General features: G+C 43.1%; 1 protein-coding gene across 1 annotated transcript; it reads left to right on the forward strand.

Annotated features, from left to right (window-relative positions):
- The first annotated feature begins 379 nt into the window (after nt 1–379).
- hs3st2 (heparan sulfate (glucosamine) 3-O-sulfotransferase 2) lies at nt 380–21,234 on the forward strand. Its single transcript, XM_030406518.1, has 2 exons — nt 380–1,362; nt 19,792–21,234. The coding sequence occupies exons 1-2, from the start codon at nt 851–853 to the stop codon at nt 20,408–20,410; spliced, it is 1,131 nt and encodes a 376-aa protein (XP_030262378.1). The 5' UTR covers nt 380–850; the 3' UTR covers nt 20,411–21,234.
- The last annotated feature ends 1,793 nt before the right edge of the window (nt 21,235–23,027 follow it).

Raw genomic sequence — 23,027 nt, forward strand, 5'->3', positions numbered from 1 at the left:
CAGGGGAAAGCTGCCGCCTTGATGAATCATTCTGTTTCAAGTGGAGAGCAAACAAGCGGCAGCACAGCAGAAAAATTGATTACAAATCTGTTCATAGCTGCTTTCAAACCCGACGTGTTCGGTAAATTCAACATGATATTACGATACTGATATCCAGAAGAGATGACAGAATCCTCAAAATGATTTTCAACGCACATCAATGGCACTCAGGAACCCAAATGTTGCACCTTTTGAGTCTCCAAATATGAAAAAATAAATTTCAGGATGTTCCTTTAAAAAGACAAAACGCATATAGAATTATGATCGTGTGCATGACGTCAGAGACGAGATTAAATATGTATAACCAGCAGCCTAAGTGCATATATCTTCACAACTTCATTATGGAAGGGGAGGTGGGACGAGCAGAGCAGCGCTGGTGAGACTTTTAGGGACACGGACGAAGCGTCGGACTTTTTCCTTTCTCTCACAGTCGGCACTCAAACAGGAGACGGAGGATAAAGATGGGCGCCCAACTCCTCTGGGATTCGTTTTAAGACAGTGGCGGCGGTAACTGATCCAAATGACTCACTTGAAACTACTTAGGAGGAACTTGGACGTGGACCGACCCATTTCGTCTCCGCCGAGCTGCCTGTCATCTTATTCCGCTCCCAAGTTTCTCCCGCACAGTTCAGCAGCCTATGAAAAAGAAATAACGCGACTTACGCGCAGTTGATGCCTCCGAGAAGCCACCCCTATCCTCGCATGCCAGTCTGTCTGACTTTAGAACCTATATTGTTGCCTGACCGCGGACCGAGAGAGGAGGAGGAGGACTCCGATGGAAAACCATGCAGCGCTTTGAACCCATGGAGACATGGCACATAGGTTCCTCTCATCTACGAACAGATTCAGCGCCAGATTCGCCTTCATATTCACCGTGTCACTGTCCTGCACCTATCTGTGCTACAGTATTCTCTTCTGTCGCAGCACAATCATGGCAAGCCGGGGTTATGAGGGGAAGAGGTGCCCGCCGAGCAAGAACGCGGGAGGGAAGAAACTTCTTGGAAAACTGGACAATTGCGCGTCGCTGGAAGTCAGGTCCGCGCTGGAGGGCACCGCCGCCCAGCGAGGGTCGAGCGATCCCCGCGACCAAAGTAGAGCCCCCGCCTCGACTGGGAGCCACTGGGCCGACGCGAAGTTGAGAAACATGAGCGTCGCGCAGAAATATGGGAATAAGAAGCTGCCTAACGCGCTCATAGTGGGTGTAAAGAAAGGAGGCACCAGGGCGGTGCTGGAGTTCATCCGGATACATCCAGATGTGCGCGCTCTCGGGACGGAGCCGCACTTTTTCGACAGGAACTATGACAGAGGGCTTGACTGGTACAGGTGAGGACACATATGAGACGCTCTTTGTATTACAGACCTTATAGTTTTCAGAGACAGATGTGTGGTTTGTGTTTCACCTGCCACCCAGTGTGGTGCAGCTGTGCTGGGCAGGGGAGTCCTGCGATCTGTGAGGTCCCGACGCTCCAATATTTCAGTATTTCAACAAGTTGAATCAATGCTCCATTATAGTCTCATTTCTCAGTCATAAGAATCTTTTTTACAATTTGTCAGTGACCTTTAATACAATATAAGAGACACATCTGGCAGAAGAGTGTACACCCAGAGACACCCCCCCCCCCCCCCCCACACACACACACACACACACACACACCTGTACACACACCTCAGCAGCAACACCACAGCTAAGAGATCACAAGTTAGATTCCACTCTTCACTCTGCAGAGCTCTGTGGTGCTGAACAGACAGCTCCGCCAGGCTGACGCAGGATCAGTTTTGCACACAAGCGCGTCCAACAACACCGCAGACGCAGGCAGAACACAGGTTTCCAGCTGGATTCAAACCGGCTGCACCAGGAGACAAAATGTTCTCACACTGGCTGATGGGGAGAGAGAGAGAGAAAAAAAAGGGGGGGGGGAGCTCACAAGGGGGCAGCGAGCCCAGAACATCACCTCCCACCCACCTCTGCCTCTCTTATCTCGCTCTGTCACTTCTCCCATTTAGACGGCCCCTGTTGGATCTAATCTACAGCCGAGACGCCTCTCTAATACATATTTGCTGTTTCTGACTGGGTGTTTTTTTTTTTTGTTTTTTTTTTAAATTGAAGGAGAAAGTTCAGGGTTTCTCTCAACACCAACAAAAAAATCCATCGCCACCAAAACCGAGTATGCAATCACAAAAAAAAAAAGAGCAAAAAAATGTTTCATTCAAGTCTGCAAAAAGTCGACCCGACGGTGTTTGTGCTAGGGTTCCGTGTGCCTGCAGTGTTCCGCCCGCGCGGCAGGAACAGACCACCGAGCTGTGCTTCCAAGAGCGTGGAACAAGTGGCAAAGTCTGTTCTCAGGCTGTGCTGCAGGACTGAACAGCAGAGGCAGCATCAAATTATCACGTATGTGAGGATCTGCCCATCAAGCCTCAGCTGGCGGTTTGCTCGGATCAAATTTTTTTTGTTCTACGTTGGCTTCCGTCGGCCTCAGATTTCAGCTTCTTCCATAACCATTAATGATTTGGAGTTCATGATGCGCTTGTGTTAAAACTTGCACCAATATGAGCTCATTTTCACACATGACTTGAGGCAAACAAAGCCACTGCAGTGAAGGGTTTCGTCAAGGTGTCTCTCCCTGGCTTCATGTCGGTCGAGTAAAATAAACAGTTTGCCAAAGTTAAAGTCCTGCAGAGCTGAATATGTTATGAACAGACACAGTCCGTCCTTTAGTTTAAAAAAAAATGAGTTTGCTTTAACTGGAACTTGTCCCGTCAGACAGTTAATTTCAGAGTGTGCAGAAATACAATGAAAACAGCATTGTAGATAATGTCAGCATGAAAGAAGTGTAGTCGAGCAGATGCAAGACAATCCACCACAAACACACACGCACGGTCGCACACACACGCACAAAGGCTGGCTTTACAATAGAGTTATCTCAAAAGCTGCTCCGTACTCCTGAAAAGAGAATCGCGCCTTTTCATCTCCGAATTAATGAACCGGAGGCTGTAATTCGACAAAACTGCATTAATGTAAGACGCAGAATCACTCCAGAGTCCTCTGGTCCAAAGTTAAAAAGGAAACACTTGCTCTGTAATTTGCATGGTTATTAAGTCCCTTTTTTACTGATATTAATCTTCATTTTCTACATATTAAACATCAAGCTAACACTGTCAAGGAGCCTTTTGCTTTTTAAACGCTAAAGTTAAACTTGCTGAAGGTCTTTTATAGACAGTTGATTTGAGAAACAATGGCGAACAGATGTACGAGGCTTTGTAGAGCGACCTGGCCAGCCTGTTAAATACTTGAGCAGCCTCGTCATTGGAAGACAGTCACTATGAGCCCAGTGGTCAAAGGTCAAACATAGGCACAGTGTAATGTATCCACACTCGCAGGCCTTTCTTTTTAATAAATAACCAACACACTACGCTAAGAAAAAGCTAACCAAACACCAGTGGAACATCTGAACTCTGCAGTATTTTTACGTAGAAAAAACAGCTGCGATGGATTTTTCTATCAAAGAGATGAGATCAGACATGTCCTGAACCAAACATTAATCCCAAACCCTCAAATATACTCTGTGAATACAACAAATATACAGCCTCGGAGAGAGATAGTTGATCACAGACTGATGTGCAAAGGAACAACTCCATTTTGTCTGCACCCACAGCCCCCCCCTTCAACTATCTTGCTGACAAAAGTCCTCTAAATAATGGAAAAGACATCATGGTGAGGATTTTAAGGCCGTTGTATCACCTCCAGATTGTATTTCCACATTCTTGTATGCGGTCATCCAGGGACACAAAGAGTGTAGTCGGGTCAAGAGAAAGAGAGAGAGACGCCTCCGTCTGTCTCACCGTCTCAGCAAACTCAAACTCAGCAAACAGAGCTTCTCAACCAGGCGGCGCCGATGAACTATAAACCAAGATTCTGTTACCACACTGCCAATTTCACGCTGAAAATGTTTATCAGTAACATATTCTGCTGTATTGATTAGCTGCAAAGTTTGCCAACCGGAAGCGTCCGTCATATTGTTTCTTGTATTGTGAAACTAGAGGCTGAAAAAAACGTTCCCGTGTGAGCTGTGCTGATCTGAAATGAGCCACGATCCTGTTCATTGTCCATTTCTCACCTTTAAAAGTTTTCAGACACATATTTTAGTGTACTTGGTGTAAAGTGTAGTGTTAAGCAATATTGCTTGTCACCAGGTGGCCACCAGACTGTGTCAATACAGACTATCAGCCAAAATAAAGCACCGCCTGACTCAGCGAGTTGTGTTTAGTGATCCTGAAGTGGCTGTTTGTCAAAAAATATAAAGTTTCCTTTCTATAAAGGCCACTGGTGCACCAGTCCAGTTAGGTTGCACTCTGGCAAATAAGAAGCCCATTGTCCAGGCTTCAACGTTTTTGGGTTAGTTTAGTTTCCAGATCAGAGAAAGTGTACGTCGCCGTTCCCTTTTGCGCTGGTGCTTCACCTGACATTGACACACCTTCGCCTTTTATTTTAAATCCTTGCTTTCACCATCAGTGCAACAAATATAATACACCAGATAACTTCTGCTGATAATGATCCAACAGTGAAATGGCGGCACAGTGTATTCAGGTTGTTCGACCATGTTGGAATCCCACAGCCCCTTTTCTCTGTTTTCCCCGGTCGTGAAGCATCAATTTCAAGAATAGAATTTAGAATTCAACTGCATAGACGGCCCACTTTTATGCAAGGACCATCTTGCCAGCGACGAAAATTGTCTTTAATGATGCAAGAGCATCAGTTTACTTCAACAGTGAGAAAACTTACGGCAGAGGTTCGGGGGTTTACACAAGTTCAGTCTTGTTTTTCTGTGTCACTCTAAATTTGAGCAAAGATCAATGGAGGCCCCTCACGGGTATGATGCCGCTTGTGGAAAATTATATAACTGGATTATTTCATGCTCGTCGTAAACCGACAGTTCTTAGATTCCAGATTAATACTTTAACGAACACAATGGACACAGCGGCTGGTTAAATTCAGTTTGAATCTGCTGTTATTCAGCTCGACGAGTGACGGAGTGACGTTCATTGTGTTCGACTGGCCCTCAGTGATTAACTGTCACACTGTTTGGCTTTTTGGCAGCGCGTCACATGAAGTATCTTTCCATTTTGATTAACTGTCACATTTGTCTCTATAGCAAGTAACAAAGTGTTTGTACATTCCTTAAGCGTCGCTCCGCTTTGCACTCTGCAAGTTATCAGCTGGACGACCGGTCCTCCTGTCAATGAGCTGCAAATTACAGTTATTTTGTCATGAATGAATCTGCCAGTTAGCTCTTTAATTAATCGATACAAACAAGCTTTCGATCAAAGCTTTTTGATCTGTGTTGTGCTGGATAGAGAACGTTAAACTTAATGAGCATATTCATCCCCCCCAGAAGATGTAGCCTTGCTTTTTGTTTTTTTTATTTGGACACTGTTAGTCTTGCGTGACCAGAGCTCCACAGGGCTGTGTCAGTGTTGGAGGAAGATCTGGCTGCAACCATTATCAGTTAGTTGGGTATAGGAGCAAAAAAAAAAAAAAATGCTCCGGCTGGTTTAAAAGAAATGCAATCAATCAAAATCATCTCGAGCAGTGCAAAGCGTCGGATGCAGCGACAGTGTTCCTGCAAAATTACTTCAGAGGGAACTTTTGCACATGGGTTAGCAAGCTGACGTGAAAATGGCTAAATCCAAGAAGCTCTTCACTTGTGTAAAGTGACCAGATTAGGGTTATGGTAATTGTCATTTTTAATGTGTAGGCTGCCATCTTGGAGGCTGTTGCTTGTTGCTAGCACGGCGATAGCTGAAGGGAGGAGAGCGCTGACTGGACGAGTCAGCCATTGCCGATTCACGTCAACAGTCTATATCCAGCAGACTCGCGCTAAACTCACTGACATGCATTTTCCACTTCCTGTGACTACCCTGCTTCAGAATAAAAGTCAACCCCACCAGTTTAATGCTTTTATTGTGAAGCTGCAAGAGTCGTTTTATATGTAATAAAGGTCTGCACTGATATTAAGCATCATTGATGAGTACAATCCGTAACACTGGTGTTGTTGTGAATTTGTTAACTGGGGTCGTTAACTCTGGTCCACGCATTTATCTTTTCATCCGTCCAACAGTTTTAATCTCTAGCGCGTAATGACCGTTGCGGCCTTGTTAAAGGGTTATTAGAACTGCCATTGATTAATTTAAAAGATTTCACCTGCATGTCCATAATCTCCCTGTAAAAACACTTGAAACTCACTCCACTTTGTTTTTGTTTCCGCTCGTTCTCCGAAGCTAATGTCGCGCTGAACAGACAGAAACATACAACATGTGTCACCAAATGAACTCCCGTCAGTTTCAGTGTACCGGCCAGCTGTTCTGCACAGTCTGTCCTGTTACATTAAGCGCGTGACGGATCATTTCGCCCCGCCGAAAGAAAAATGGTGCCGCGCTCTCGTTGAACAGAACACACACGTGGCCTCATTTATTTTGTGTGACCGCGCTCACGTAGCCACACCGGACCTGACAAATCAGATATTTCGCCGCCGCCAATTTCCTCACACTTCTCTCGCCACTTCTTTCCCCACCCCGTCCTCCGCAGAATCATAGAGATCAAACAAAAACACGTCGCCATACACCATCAAGACTTAAAAGGGCATCTCAGCTCTATTGATTTCACAGGAGTCAGAAGGAGTCAGTAGATTCCCTGAGAAGGGGGGATATTGTATGAGAGGCTGCAGCTACAAATATTCTCCAGGTCCACATTAATTGGCTCGGGGAGGCAGGGAGCTCTGGAACAGTATCATCAGAAAGGTTGATGAGGACAGAAAGTTAGATGGTTCTCATTTAACACAGAAAACTGCACATTATACAGCGAGGGATGGTAAGGCGTAACTCTGCATTATTAATGAGCTGTCTTCATTTCAGCGCAGCTCAGAGACATGCGGTGGTTAACATTAATTACCAAACAACTCTTTTTGAGACGTTTCCCCTGTGAGACCGGCCTGAAACACAGAGAGATGGTGCTTTTAATTCCTTTGATGAATTCATTCAGGATGTAATGTAAGTATGCATACATTACGGCCCAATCACATGATGAATCCGATTAATTTAAAACTTATAGGGCCGCTTTGATCCAGGCTGAAATATCTCAACAGCCATTAGATGGACTGCCATTCGCAGTGTCTAGACCATGTGTCATGATTACATCAGAGTGACGCTCACAGGTGTGGTTTGGGTGGAGCAAAGAAAAACCGTTGGATGGATTTCCATGAAATTTGGTATGTTCATTTTCAACACAAGATGGTCACAGATTTAATTCTTCCTGTACTTTGTTTCATGACTCTCAAACTTCCAGCAGCTGATGCTAAGCTGCATGCTAACATGCTAAACTAATATGATCAACATGGCAAACATACGGTATAACTGCTTTGCATCAGTATGTTTGTTGCAGGCTCAATATTTGGGATACGCTATCTTTTAAGATGGATGTCAAACTCCCTCTGGACTGACTGGCTCATAATCAACCAGCGAGAGCTCAGAGGCATTCCCCTCACAGCCAGTCGGGGTGTGACGACGGCCTTTTTTGCGACAGGGTTTAGAGAGGTGGGGGGAGGGCGCACTCTGGTCAATTTGATTTCCTCCCTGACACGCTGCAGACCTCATCCAAACAGATTGTCAGCCCGAAACTCTGTTCTGTCTGGTACTGTCTCCTTCTTTCTCACAGAGGGAAAGGAAGACTTTCAGAAAGTATCTTCGTTCAACCAGGTTAACTGCATCAGGGCCCTGTGTGTGTGTCATCAAACCCCTGGACACCCCAGGCCCCCTTATACAACTTTAGCTTTAATGAAATAAAAAAAATATTAAATGGTGATCAACAGAAAACATGAATTGCACTGGATTTATCCCTGAAGAGGCAGAATTTGTGAGATTTGGGATGCATTTCTCATTCGCAGGCTGCTTCTCACCACATGTTAGCATTGTCATTTTTGAACCATATTAGCATTTAGCTCAAAGAACCACTGTGCCCACATCCTCACAGATGGCTGCAGACTGTGCGCATCCCTGCTGCCTTTTTGTTTTTCCCTTTCTTTTTCGAAATGTTGTATCTACAGACCAAAGTTGCACATTTTTGGAAGTAACTTACACTCACAGAATTACATTTATATCTAGTTTAATAATGTTTGCACTAAACTATTATACTGTGTACTATTTGCAAAAGAAATGCAATTACTTCACCGCAATGTCAACGATGGAGTAATTAAAAACACCTGCCACTTTTCCATTGCACCTACATGATGTATGACCAGCTGACTATTCTCCAGTAGAAAAATTTACATTTTCATGGTTGAATTACATTTTTTTTTTTACTTGCAACCCAACTCGAGTCTGACGCAACCCTGAGCCCTATCCGACTCAAGATTTGCAACTGCAGCCACTTGCAACGTGCCGGTCTGCGATGATCTGCAAACCTAGATAAGATGGTGTATCATCTCAATTTGAAACCACTCTGTCTCTCTCTCTCTGTGCTTCCATGCTGACTTGTAAGGCCCTGTCATGGCTGGATACAATTTGTAGCGTCTTAAAATATGAAAGAGTTACAGTGAGTCACCGTACTTGCTAAAGTCGCATTTCAAGGGTTGATGAAACGGCGAAAAATAAAGGGTACGCGCCGTAACAAGTGTGTGGTGGAGCGAGTGAGAGAGGGAGAGAGCGACTGTCACTGCGAGCAGAGGGAAGTGAAGTCGTCAGTTTTGCATTTTAAGGTCACAGAGTTTGTGCCATGGCTACAGACGTGTACACTGTCGACTGCAGTGAAAAGACATATTTCTATATACAAAAAAATATATGTACATAGGGAATATTTTATATCTATGGCGTGACAGATCCCAGCCAGAGTATAATTGCGGTGGCATTTGTTGTACTTCTCCAATGCATATGTGGCAACCCTTTTAATAGCATATAGCCCGCTTCGGGAAAACAGGATTTATAATGATGTCATTAGTAATTTATTTGCCCCCGGTCATGCAAAATAGATGATTGTCGACAGCTATCTGGTTTGTCACTTCCTGTGTCATGACAACAGTGAATCAAACTGTCTCTATCGTTCTGGAAATATCCAGCCCAGCAACCTTAAGCTTAGTCTTAGAGATTGTCAGCTTGTTAACTCCCGCCCCCCCCCCACCAATCCGGACTGACCAGGGATCAAATCCTGCCTGAGCGTTCCCTCCTGTGTCTCCCCTTTCTCCGGGCCCTCTTGTACTCTCCCGCCATCTAAGTAAAGGGATAAACCACTAAAGGTTTGTGGGCTGTCGGCGCTCCTCCATTTATAAATATCCTTGACTGTCACATTGCTGGAGGCTATACTGTAAACTCAGAAAGAACTTCTAAGAGCTCCGATGTTGATGGAAATTCAAGAGCTCTCCATGAGCGTCAGTTAAGGCCGCTGCTGTTAAACTGCACAAGCAGGTGATTAATGGAGGGGGCGGGTGTGTAGAGGCAGAACACAATCTGCCCATCACTGTTTAAGACCCTCTTGATGTCACAATGATATAACCATGAAGGGCATTTTGAGTGAATTATAAGATTATCAAACGTTTTTATTATAGCCGCCACGAAGATGATAGGATTACCAGAAAAAGCCTTTTACAGGACTTGATGTGATGTGTTGAAACAGCAGCCCAACAGCTGTACGTCCGTCCCAAGAAACGCACAAAATGGACAAAATAAGCGCTGAGCCTCATCTGAGACTGTGCGTCTCAGGATTTCAAAGGCCTTCCCCGTCTGTCTGAGTCTCCTCATTTCCAGCGTCCGCGGACACTTTCCCGCGCCACATGTTAATGTGACAGCTCGTAGCTCGGCTCAATTCAACGTGTTATTGTTCAAGGAGAGCAAGTGTCAGTCATCTCCCCCCCTGCAGAATAAACCATGAATAATTGTTATTTCGAGGAAAACAAGAGCCGAGTGCTGAAATGACAGCGATTAAATAGGTTTCGGTTCAAGGTCAAATACATTATGCGATTTCCTTTTAGCGGCTTTGCAGGACTGTATTGTCCTGCAATGAATCTGTTTATGAATCTATTATGCGGCTGAGGACAGGCCTGGTGTTAAGAGGATCCTCCACTGAGGGACATCTGGCTCAGTCACTCGGCTGTTTTCACCCAGTTTGTCTTCAATTAAATTAGAAAAATAGATGCTTGATTCTCCGAGCCGCAGATTGTTATTCACCTCTGTTCCTCACCTCGGCGAATTGGCCGCAGGATTGCTGCATTTCGTTTGCACTGCTCTTTGTTAACTCTTAATCGACTCTCAAGGCGGCGGGACTGTGTTGCCGGTGATTAATGATCAGATGTCATCACAGCTGTAATCTAAGTGAGTGATACTTTAATAATGGAGCAGCCTCTCCAGTGGAGACTGGATCTGTGCTGTCATATCAGGGAAGAGGAAGATGCCATTTTTAGGAAGTGCTGTGGCACAGACATTATGAGAATCACGCAGCATAAGAACATTTTCTCTGCACAGCCAACCTGAGTAATACGAACTGTTAATGGGTTTCGACGGCAGGGAAGCACGTCGGTATGTGGGGTATTGGCTTTTTCAGGACATTTCAGGACAAATGGTTTGTATGAAAACCCGAAAGTTGGTTTCGAAGGTATGGAAAGAAAAGTTTGCAGAAAGAAAATGAAGAGATCTGAAAACCCTCGAGGCAGCGTTCGAAATTGGGATTTTCGGTGGTATATATTTTGCCATTTGAGAAAATACAGTATACAATAGTTGGGGGGATTTTTCTTTTTGTGAGGACACAAAAACGAAATGTTGCGGAATGATTTGACAAATGAAATTAAATAAAAGGGCAGGAAAGAGACAAAGACAGGAAGTATAAGATATAACTACAAAATAAAACAGGAAATAACTCAATCACAAAGCCAAACGAACCGTGATGGATGCAATATGGCTATTGCACTTGTACACTGTGATGTCGCTGCTGAAACAATTTATTATGTTGTATTATAGCTTACAAATGAAAAAAGAATGTGTCCAGAACCCTCAAGACTATATAGTACTACAATGTTGCATATTTTAATGATATATTTTGTGTATGCAGTATCACTCTGCTCTCCTGCTTTGTTTCTCTCTGTTGTTGCTGGTTTTTGTGTCACTATAATCCAGTCTGAAGATACCAACATGAGCATAAAGCTGCAATTTGAATTAATTGATGTTTGTGTGCTGGATATTATCTGACTTCGCAGTGCGTCTGATAAAAGCTTTCAACTATTTCTTCTGGAAAAAAAAAAAATTCAACGTTTTGTTCCCGAACCAAATCTTTGAATGTATTACCGAGGACTGTGACCATCATTACTCTGCATGCTGTTCACTGTGATAACACACAGCCACTGAGAGCCCAGAAGACTTTTTTCTGATAATTTACTGTGTAACCGTTTTGTTGTTAAATTACTCCAGAGACCGAGCGGACGCAGCATGTAATGGATACTTTGATTCGGAGCTCTCCGTGGTCAGCCGTGTGCCTGCATATTGTTTAATGGGGAGGGTTCATTATTAGTCTTTGTAATGATAAATGTTTGTTGTCCGGCGGGAGGTAAAGGCCATTCTCTGAATCTCTCTGTCCCTGCCCCTGCAGAAACTTCACATTGTGATTAATGGTTTCAAAGTTAAATCCCAATCAGATCGGTGTTTGCCTGAGAGCCTCCCACTCATTAAACTCTTCTGTTCAAAGTGTGTTCCCACAATATGCCTTGTTAATTACAAGTGATAGCAGAGATGGTGATTCGCATTTGATGATGACATTCTATGTGTAAAATTTCATTTCGTTTGTGTCTGCATTCCCCATGATGATAGTGGAAATAAATATTGAGATACATTTACTAATTCCCTTAGTTTCGTTCATTTTTTTGTAAGGGACTTTGTCAGTTTTGTATTTGCGCTGCAAACATTAACTGAGACCTTTTCTTGAACTGACAATAAGCTCAAACCACAGAGAAATGACAGTAATAAATTCTGAGTTCATTGATCGTTCGCAAGGAGATGATTCAAAGCTGACCTTTACTTGTTCTGATGGTCTGCATCCCTGATGAACCTGCGTTGCTCTTTAGAAGTTGAACTTGTCCGAGCAGACACACTCGTCTGGAGCTGAGCGGTGCACCGCCTCGCTTCATTGCCCGTCTGCACACTGTGAAATAATCATGCACGTACTGTAGGTGATGCAGCAATTTGCAGCTTTTAGATGTCTATAGATGCAGAGGGTGTCTCAGCCTGCAGTCAGTGATGTAATACAACAACCCTGCTGTCACTGGAATGGTTTAGTTTTTGTTCTTATTGTGCCTGAGTCTGTTTATTTGTGTCTGTGTTTGAAAAAGAGGGATATTTGTGAGTGTGTCTGTGTGACACTGTATAAGAAATGACCAAACCTGACCGGTAATATTGAAATTTGCACTTGGTGTTTTGGCGGAAAGAAGATGCTTAGCGCTCTTTTAGTGATAACGAAGAAAACTGGCCTCTAACTTTATGTCCAGTTTTTCAAAAAGTAGATTTTTGGGTCTCACTGACCCTTTGGGATTGAAGGTCGGGTCGGCCGCACTCTCTAATCATCAGACAAGGTGGGAAATCTAACATTTTTTTTTAATATTTGAATTTTACGCAGTTGCAAATTGGATACTGACTGATTCGACTGTCAATATATGCGGCACATCATGACAACCAATGGAAGCAGCAGGCGGCGTTACAACATGAATGAATCAAGTAACATGCAAAATAAACAATTTCTTATCTGTAGCTCAGAATTGTGTAACAGTGGGCCACATCTAAAACAATAAAAACACTTGATTTAACAATCAAAAAGGTGAACGACAAATACACTCATGTGGCACTGGAATTTTCTGATATCAGTTTCAAAAGTTATAACCAAAACTCATTAGATGGCAGAGTTTTGTCCCAATGTTGGACCCGCCCTGCTTGGCTTTTCTCTTGTATTGACCTGCCTTGATCTTCTCCATCCTCCCGGTTAGTGCCGGCTAAACCCAGAGTATAAACCGCTCGCTCCTGCAAGATTTGCACTGGGTCCCGCTGGATTTCAATCCCAATGTAGTCCTCAAGTAAATTCAGAAGACTTAAATGTTTGGTTCGCTGAACACCACAGAAGATGACTGAACCTTATAAGTCCCATGGGAAGTCGAAGCCGGGGTGAAATAGAACTACTGGGCAATTTATAGATATTCGCTGGCTGGCACAAGTCAAAGAAATCATTATAGAGATTCATTTGCAGGTAATACTTGTATGTTGCATACATGCTTTCATTTCCAGAGGAACAATATGGCGGCTGTTGTCTTAAGCTTTACTCCTGATTGGCCTATAATAGCTAATTGTTGTCCTGCAGTGGCTCCGCCGCTGTAGAAAGTGTGGCATGTTCTCCCAGTGGAGCTGGTCTATCTGGGTTTAATGGGGAGTCCTTGATACTCCGCAATAAAGACGTCCATGTTTGTAGCTCATTCGACCATAATGATACCGCGGCGTCCAGAGGGAACTAAGCGTGAACTCCAGACCTCCTGCCTCCACTGCGCCAACAGAGATAAATCGTTGAGCGAGATCGCCAGCAGGTTCTTTCAGGGTCACCACAGCGCGCAGGCCGGCTTTCAGCACATGGCAGCTCATTAATGAGTGGCAAAAACGACTTGCTTTCCATTGTTGACCCCAACAACCTGAAGGAAGGACGCTTGGTGTTTTTTGTTTTTTTTTCTTTCTCTCTTCATTTGGTCGCATTAAATCAAATCCTTGCAGAACGGACGCATTAGAATAGCAAGAAGTTTAGCTAAAAATCGATAAAGTGGCTCATTATGTCGTACTTCGCGCAGCAACGCCGAAGCAGCTTATAAAATATTCTGTTTAATTCTCGTGTTTGCTTCTTACACTAGGCTACAACACAAGCTGTTACACACACTGTGATATACTGTACAAGTCCCCCATTATGAAGGGGCCCAAATGAAAAGGTTTAAAATTAACAGAAACACCACACACATCCCCATTAGTGGTTGCCTAACAGCCGTTTTCTGCGGCTTCCTGTGATGTCCAGACGGAGCAATGTGCTTCATTTCTTTTAACAGATTGTATTGCTTTATACAACACAGTCATCTTTTATATGGAATAAACCTGCCTGAGGGTTAATAAATAATGCCGGGAGTGTTAATGTTAACCATCCAGACCCCTTTTTATGATGTGACCTATTTAGAAATATTGAATTTGGGGATTTTTTTACAAAAGAAAACATTATAAAAGTCAGTTATCTTAATAATTTAAAAGTCAATGTAGAATTCAAACATCCCTTGATAAAATTTAATTTGCTATTTTTTTAAATTACAGAAATGACTTGCAAGAACGGTGTAATTACAGCACAAAATGCAACGCTGAAGCATCCAGAACGAATTAGCTTTCATCCACTTTCTCCTATTTGACCACTTCTCATTTACAGCATTGAGGAGATCTTCTTCCACACCTGAGTTCATTTTCCCAGAGTGATTAAAATGTCACAGCCGAGCCGGTAATGCTTCCTGACTGAAGGTTTCACCAAGAAACGGGGGAAAAGACTGTAAATTATGCTGAAGAATTTCGGTGTTAGCTCTGAGTGAGAAGGCGGTAATCAATCAGAGCACTTCACTCAAATGTCAGTTAATCAAAGTGCGTGTTTGTGTGTGTGGGTGTGTGTGTGTGTGTCGCTCCCGCTAAGCAAGATGTTCCCATGAAAGTGCATTTCCAGGTTTGTTCCTGCATACTGACAACGATGCTAAGGTTTCAGAAACATCAGTGATCACCCTCAAAGCGCTTCGATTGGAATTACAAACTTGTTTTTCTTTTAAAACGGCAAATAATTACCACAGAGCGAGGAGTGCTTTACTTTTAGTAAAAGCACACGAGGACCCACTCCCATGAAACAGCCTCAATTTTATCTTCCAATTTCAGATGCCGTGTGTAGTGCTGCACTTTCTTGAGGGCATGGGGAGAGAAAAAATCCTGATGGTCGGGTTCAGACACCTGCCTCAGGTATCACATGTTCCCCTCCTGGTTTTTTTTTATTTCTGCTATCTCAAGAAAGAACTGAAAGTGAGGCTGCTGCTGCTCTTTGACCGAGTATAGAAAATAATTTATTAGAAACAGTAAATATCCGCTCATCGCTTGAATTCTGTCACATGTGGTCGTTGAAGGTTAATATGAAGCCTTCAGCGTCGCTGGATCGTAACGTGGATACTAATTTTTTTGGATAGCTGGATGAGCCCAAACTACTAAATGCTATGAAAACATTTGTAGTTATTAGAGGCCCGGTGTTCCTCGTTAACACGTGTCCTGGGCTCGGTTGGTCCACGCTGCTCCTGCTGCTCCTGCTGCTCCTCCGCTGCTGTGACATGAAAGCATATTTTCACAAATGACCGAATAAAAGGTTGGACGTTCCTTTTGATCATTGGATCGCACCTTCTTCTTACTGGCTGCGGTCACAGCGAGGTTAAACAGTTTGCTGAATGAACTGCCGACAAATACAGAGATGTTTCTCTTTCTTCATCTTAATCCAAGCAGCGTTGTGAGTATTTGCACATTAGTTTTGTCACATCACAAAACTACCTTGGTTTTGTGTTGGAAGGTACGGGCAGGTGATTGTTGTCTCACTTATAGTGGCTGCAAATCAGACAATCCTTCCATATGTCGCTCTAAAGGAGGGGCATCTTGCGGATTTAGTCGGCCTTTGTCGGCACTTTTTTGACCAATGGAGCGCGTAGAATCGGTGGCAGAGCCCGTCTGTGAGAGAAATCCCTCTGATTGGCTCATCGTATCAGTTTAGGAGAAGAGCCCCTTGTCCCTGTCGCTGTATCCACGATTTGACCCTTTCAGCATGGTTCCCCATTGTTATCTTTTCCTTTGGATGGAAATCCGAAGGTCCAAATGTGGGTAGATTTTCCGCTTCTTGAGGTCAGGTAAATGTTTGTACCAGAACAGTCACGTGATATAAAAAGCTATCGTGAGAGTCTCGACTGCGTGTTGGCATCATTTACGGAAGCACGGAAGGCCAGGGACTTCGCGGTGCATTCAGAGGCACTTCCTAAACTCTGAAATCTACATCACTCTGTTCTGCAAAGCCTGGGTGTGCCCACAAGAACTTCACGGTACATTCAAGCGCAAAAGAAGTCAATATTTGAACGGTCAGAAAGGTTGTTTTAAAACCTCCCTTTATTTCTTATTTTCCCTCGTTGACACGTCTTTCATTACTTTCTTGTTCTGTCACTACAGCACTTTTCATAACTAGTTGCTAAAAATCACAACAACGTCACATTCATTTCTTCAGGGGAAGATTTAAACCACAAAACTCTAAAACCATGTAATTAAATTCTTGACGTAAAGACACATTTTTTAACAATGCACCGTTCCTTCTACGATTTACGGCATTAGTTCTCCCAGAATCCTTGTTTTATTTCGGAGCTAGAGCCGGGCTGTAACTGAAACGTCCCTCGCTGAATCGAATCGAATCAGAATCTAATCGATTCAGAAGATCATTACCGAGGGTTCAGATGTCCAGCGGCACGTGTGTTACGGGTATTTGAAAGTCGTGTTTACTTATCAACCGGAGGACAGACGGAGTAACTTGGGAGGAATATGTCAATGCAGAGTGTCTGTCGTAGGAGACATAACACCTCAGTGTTTTTATTAACCTGTCTTTGCACTTTCATAATTCATCTCAAACACGCTGCCCTTTGGCTTTCTAACTCGGGATGCCTCAGCCTTTCAGAGGATTTATCCCTTCCTCCATCTCGTCTCTATCTGCCCCCTCAGTGTAGTAACAGTCATGTAAGTTTATTTTTTTTTATTATTATTTTTTTTTCCAGTGCTGAGACTCCCTGGGAGTAAACAAACAGAGCAGGACTAAAAATCAATAACTCAAGGTAAGTTGGCGCATGTTCCAACTTCCTGTGATGGACAGGTTCACTTTGACTTTTCTATTCTGTAAGCAAAAAAAAACAACCGCTGAGAGCGAACAAACCTTCAGTGTGAAATTTCGTGATTTAACATAATTCTCTCTTTATGAATGCCTTATTTCCCAGAAGCCCCGGCGCTCCAAACGTACCGTCTGCAGAACAGCGCTGCATATAGACCCGTCTGTGACCTTTCACTGCATGTGTTCACACCGTCAGCCCAGTTCTGTGATGTGACAGGTCGTAGTCTTGAACCCGCACATACAAGATCCTCTCATCTCCACCGCGTTCATCTCCTAGGACGGTGAAAAAAACCGCATTGAATTGACAAGCCGGGTAACAAAAGACGGCTTCCTCGGCGCGCAGCCAAAGATCTGCTCCGATTCTGCACCTCCCTGGAAAAAAGGGCTGCAAGTTTGTTAGTGTGAAGCAAAGCTGTTTGCTTGAAAAGGTGCTGTTCTCATACAAGATTAATAGTTGCCTAGTGGCCCTGAGGCGCCCAAGCCAACAACTCAGGATTCATAAATAAAGCTAAATGGATCAATATTTCCAAGGCTTCAGAGGTAACCTATGGCTACCTCTACCTTGAGAGAGAAAACTTTGAGAAAGGTTAGGTTTTAATCGAAGCCTTCCCCCAGTAATAATAGAGAAATTGTGGTATTTAATCATCAGAGCTGTGTGCCAACCTACCTGAAACCTGAAACTCATTCTCATGCTGTGAAACAGAGAAATTCGGGCACTATATCTTCTGTAATCATAAAAGTAAAAACCCGAGTTTAATCGCACTATATTGTAATTATTCTACACCAAGCCGCTGAGTTATTGTGCCGACGCGACGGCAGAGTCCTTTTTTTTTTTTTTTCCTATCGCTGGGGAGGCGGCGAGCGAAGCGCGGATGATCTCTGAATATCTCGGTCGAGGCATTGTTCGGCCTCGACCGCCGACATCGGCTCATTAATCAGCCTTTTATTGAACCAAAGTGCCAAAGCGGAATGACGTATTACATTGAGAAGGAAAACTCGCATGACAAATAGAAACATTTGCCTGTAGTTTGCGGAGCCATTATCTTGGCAGCTTGACGATGATTATCGTGATGCATGTTTTGACTGTACAAGCTGTCCCGTCACCAGCGAATATCCGACTAATATATTCACATTGTGTTTATTTGGGTGTCGTCTGCTGTTGTTTGACACTAGGTGTTGGATGGAATATTGAAGTAACGCTGCCTTCTTAGGTCTCTGAAATATCATGCAGCTGCCAAGATATCTGACGCCGTTTGTTACATAACCAGTGTTTTGTCGCCTTTCTTTAATGCCAGTGAAGGACATTTTATATTATGAGGTACTTACTGTACATAGTTCCAGTTTCTGCTACTTCGTACTTCCACTCCGCTGCAATTCAGAGGCAGATATTGTGCTTTTTACCACAGTGGTTTTAGACGGCTGCTAAAGCTGCTAGTTGCTTTGCGAATGAAGCTAAAAAATGTGTAACGAGCGTATGAAATATCCTAAATAGCTATTCAGTGCATTAAGCTCTCCAACATTTGATAGAATAATGACTCATCATCATTGCCACTTTCATCAGCAGCCTGGTCTCACAGAAGGCTCTGTTAATGACAAACTGATGTCTTAAATGTTTCACGTGTTATCAGAACACATTTTTTGCTTCTCAGTTTTTTATTTTGACACTCTCAAACGAAGCTTTACACATTTGATTTTGAGTGCAAGTGTTAAAAGAATCGTCAAGTGACGTAGTGTAAAGAGCGAGAAAGTCTGTGTGAGGAGGAGGGTGGGGTTGATGGGTCAACACACACACACACACACACACACACACACACACACACAGGACCTCAACCCAGAATACTGATGCTCGCGTCTCAGTCGGTGTTGATTTATTTCAACTCTGTAAGCTAACTTATGAAATATGCTTAACTTCTGTCATATTCGTACAACATTATGTTGCTAATTTTAACCCAAAACATGCTCTTAGTAGCTTTTGGTGCCAAAACCTACCCAGTGAGCGAACACTTCGAAGTATTATGTTTATCTATCTATCTAAACTGTGAAGTTGGAGATGTGATGTAAAATGTAAGAATTCTGCGTCAAAATGTCCAGCGCCAGTCAGCGGTCAACATTGCAGTCGGCCTACATTAACACCCTAAAACGGAGGTCAGCTCCGTAGACTGCTGCTGCGTTCAGGCTGATAAAAAAGATGCGGGGATAAATCCACCTTTAAATCTCAGAGCATTAAAAGTAAACTCCGAGCTCTCCCACTGTCGGTAAACGGTTTTAGATCAGCGCAGAATCCGAAGTGACTCCAGGTGTTTATTCTCGAGGGACTCTCCAGCCAACTCAATGCAGCTGAGCAGCAGATCCCTCCTCCTGCTCCACCCGCCCCTCCACACACAACACTGTGCAAACATCTTTTGTTTTGATAGGAGAGCCCCCTGGCAGAGTTTCATAAGTTAAAATGACGTGCGAAAAGCTTAAAATGCATGATGTGACATGTGAAATGTTCGTCAAAGTGGCTGGTTGGTATCCCATCATTGAAATGCTGCTTCAGTCTTCTGCATTACAAGTATTGTGTCATATTGTTTTGCTGCTGTAAGGACTCTAAATGCCACACAATCTAAAGTAGAGTTGATTTATTTTTTCGTACTTTGTGTTTCTGATACAAGTCAGGACTCATGTTTGCTTTCCTAAAACTTGTCTATAAAAACAGAGATGTGGAAATGCTCCTGGACGGGCGAACAACAGCTCCCGCTGACTCATCCATGTGTGTTTTATTCTCTTGTCTCTCTCCCAAGGGGATTAATGCCGCGAACGCTCGACAGCCAGATCACGTTAGAGAAGACTCCCAGCTACTTTGTCACCAGAGAGGCACCCAGACGGATCTCCAGCATGTCCCACAAGACCAAGCTGATTGTTGTGGTGCGCAACCCGGTCACGAGAGCAATCTCCGACTATACACAGACTCTCTCCAAGAAGCCCGACATCCCCACGTTTGAAGATCTGGCCTTTAAGAACAAAAGCCTCGGCCTCGTCGACTCCTCCTGGAACGCCATCCGGATCGGGATGTACATTCTGCACCTGGAGAACTGGCTGCAGTACTTTCGCCTGTCGCAGATGCACTTTGTGAGCGGCGAGCGGCTGATCACGGATCCGGCGGGGGAGATGGGCCGCGTTCAGGACTTCCTGGGACTGAAACGAATAATCACGGACAAGCACTTCTACTTTAATCGAACCAAAGGCTTCCCCTGTCTGAAGAAGCCGGAGAGCAGCAGCCAGCCGCGCTGCCTCGGCAAATCCAAGGGCAGAACTCACGTACAGATCGAACAGGAGGTCATAGAGCAGCTGCAGGAGTTTTATAGGCCATTTAATATCAAATTCTATGAAACTGTCGGACAAGACTTCAAGTGGGATTGAGAGTGCCATACAGTAACAGCGCTGGTTTTAAAAAAAAAAAATGGCTACCTCTGGAGATAAATGAGGGTATCCTTGACAAAATAATGTTTAAATGAATAGTTTATTGAGATATGTATACACTGACAGAGTTATAATAGAATAATATACAACTCAGAAATTAAGATATAATCATATAAACAGTTTCATGTCACGCTGGGTTTTTGGTTGGGTCATTCTGATCACAAGTGCCATTTATTTAAATTTAAAAAAGAATATATATATATATATATACACAAATCAAAGTTTCTATAAGACGTACATGACATATAAATTCATCACCAGGCAACCAGCATTAAGTCATTAAACAAGTCATTAACCAGCAATCATCCCATTTCCTTCCCGTCATTTAGCCTCAACAGACCTACATTAATGACACAGCTTGAATATTCATTGCCTGGATTGCTTATTTATTCATCGTTTCCGCTCCAAATAAAAAAAAAAGAAAGAAAGAAAGAAAGAAACGAACCACCGGCTTTAAAGCTAAAACGAGCTCTCAACATGAAGTTTGCAGCAAAATGTCAAATGAATAATAAAAAACCAGCCTGTCAGTTATTCTGCAGTGGAGTCTGTCTTCCTCGTTGTTGACAAAAGTTCACAGGCGACGGGGGGAAAAAAAATTTGCTGGGAAAAAAAAAGAAAAAAAAGTGTACTGTAACCAAGAAGAAAAATAATAGGTATTTTAAGACAGATGCTACAACACTGATGACGCTCTACCGTTTGTTGAACTTCTTTCTGTGTCAGTATTTTTCGTTGTGATCCTTGAAATAAAAAGGCAAAAGACTTCACAATTCAAGTATTTATTTGAGATTTGTTCTGCTTTTCTGGACGCGAGTAAAAATTAAGCGGCAGTGTTTTTTTTTCTGCCAATGCTTTCTTGTATTAGTGCACAATCATATGTAACCCCTGCATTTCTGGTGTGTTCCTCTCTGATGTCGGTTGTAAAATGAAGTTCAGCGCTCAAATCAAACCTGATGTCAGTCTCTGGTATGAATTAACTGCGTGTACGTCACAAAGTGTCTGTAACAGGACAACAGTAACATGCAGACGTTAGTGATTCACCTGCGCATTTGAGGATGACATCCGCACACGTCGAGGAATACGCCATAAACTACCGCCACAGAGATGTTTGTGTTGAGCCTGCTGAAAAGACACAACATCCCCGAACAAACGCTGCCGTGCATGTCATTGATCTCATTAACTTTCAAGATTCCTGCCTCTGATGGATTTGATCGAGCTCCCTCTCTGATTTGGACTCCATGCTAAGCAGTTAGATTAACCTCTTGAATTTGCACCCTGAAGCCAATCACAGTTGTCATGAATAATTTCCGCTGAAGCCTCCAAAAATTCTCCACACAAAAGAGGACGGAAAGTGCAGAAAAGGAAGGAACATTTTGAAAAACAAAACACTATTAAAAAAGAGAAAATAAAACACTGATTGTATGCAGATTTATGCCGGAGTTATCTGTGTTTATGAAATCTGGCGGCGGATGCACAGTGGACTTTTTGATGCACTGTTTACACATGTCAGACTAGCAGAGGATTAAGAACGCGGACGACCTCTGCGATTATTTAGAAATGAAGTCCCCGGGTGATGTCTGCATCCCGTCTGACAACGGCTTTAGATTTAACTTTTCACTGTCTACAGTTTGACCTTCCAAAAGTGCTGAAACTGCACGCGCTGGCATGTTGTTTCAAGAATTACTGTTCGCTTATCAAGGCTAATTAGCCTGTGATGTTGACGTTCTGCTTATAACAGTCCTTTGAACTGTTTCGGTGGTACTGACTAACGCTGCTGTGTGATTAGTTGGCAGAAAGAAAACGCAACAGCAGGAAAATTAGAGGCAAAATGAAAATACACTGCCAAAATTGACAAAACCTGAGCATTTACTTTGATTGAAAAGTCAATATAAGTGCTTTATACACTCAAAAATATGCCGAAAAAGTTGACTTTGAGTAATTGATTAAATATATTTAATTAAAAAGTATTCCATCTGATTCCGGTACTTAAGTTTAATGTTAATGCTCATATTTAATGATAAGTTTCTCAAACAAGACGTGGAATTTATTACAGGACACAGAAAAACCAGTGCAAAACACAGAGGCGGACTCAGGATGTTTGGGTGGCAGGGGGTGAAAACAATGGAGCCAGTGACAAAATGCAATACTTCTATGTAAACAATTTTCCCTTTAACTTTATACATAGTAATTGAATAAACACATATGGTTTAGGTCAATAATAGGAAAGAAGATGTGGGAAATTGAGGGAAAATGTGTGTGTATATAATCAAAATGATTATAGTCATCTGTTTTAGCATTGCAGACACAAACCTTCTGTATAAATCATCAGAATTTGAATTGAATATCTTTGTCCTTGCTAAAATGAAATCTTGACAGACTGTCAATCTGTTTGAGATAATGTCCCACCTGGATTCAAGAGATTTTTGCCAGTCTACTCACTCACAATTCATTATTCTACCGGGATATTTTATTTATAATATGTTTTATAAAACAATATGATGATCTACACCAAGCGCCCCGGCAGAAAAAGCTAATTTAAGCCGCTACACAGTATCTGAGG

Source organism: Sparus aurata, chromosome 23 (genome assembly GCF_900880675.1).
Source record: "Sparus aurata chromosome 23, fSpaAur1.1, whole genome shotgun sequence".
Classification (NCBI taxonomy): Eukaryota; Metazoa; Chordata; class Actinopteri; order Spariformes; family Sparidae; genus Sparus; species Sparus aurata.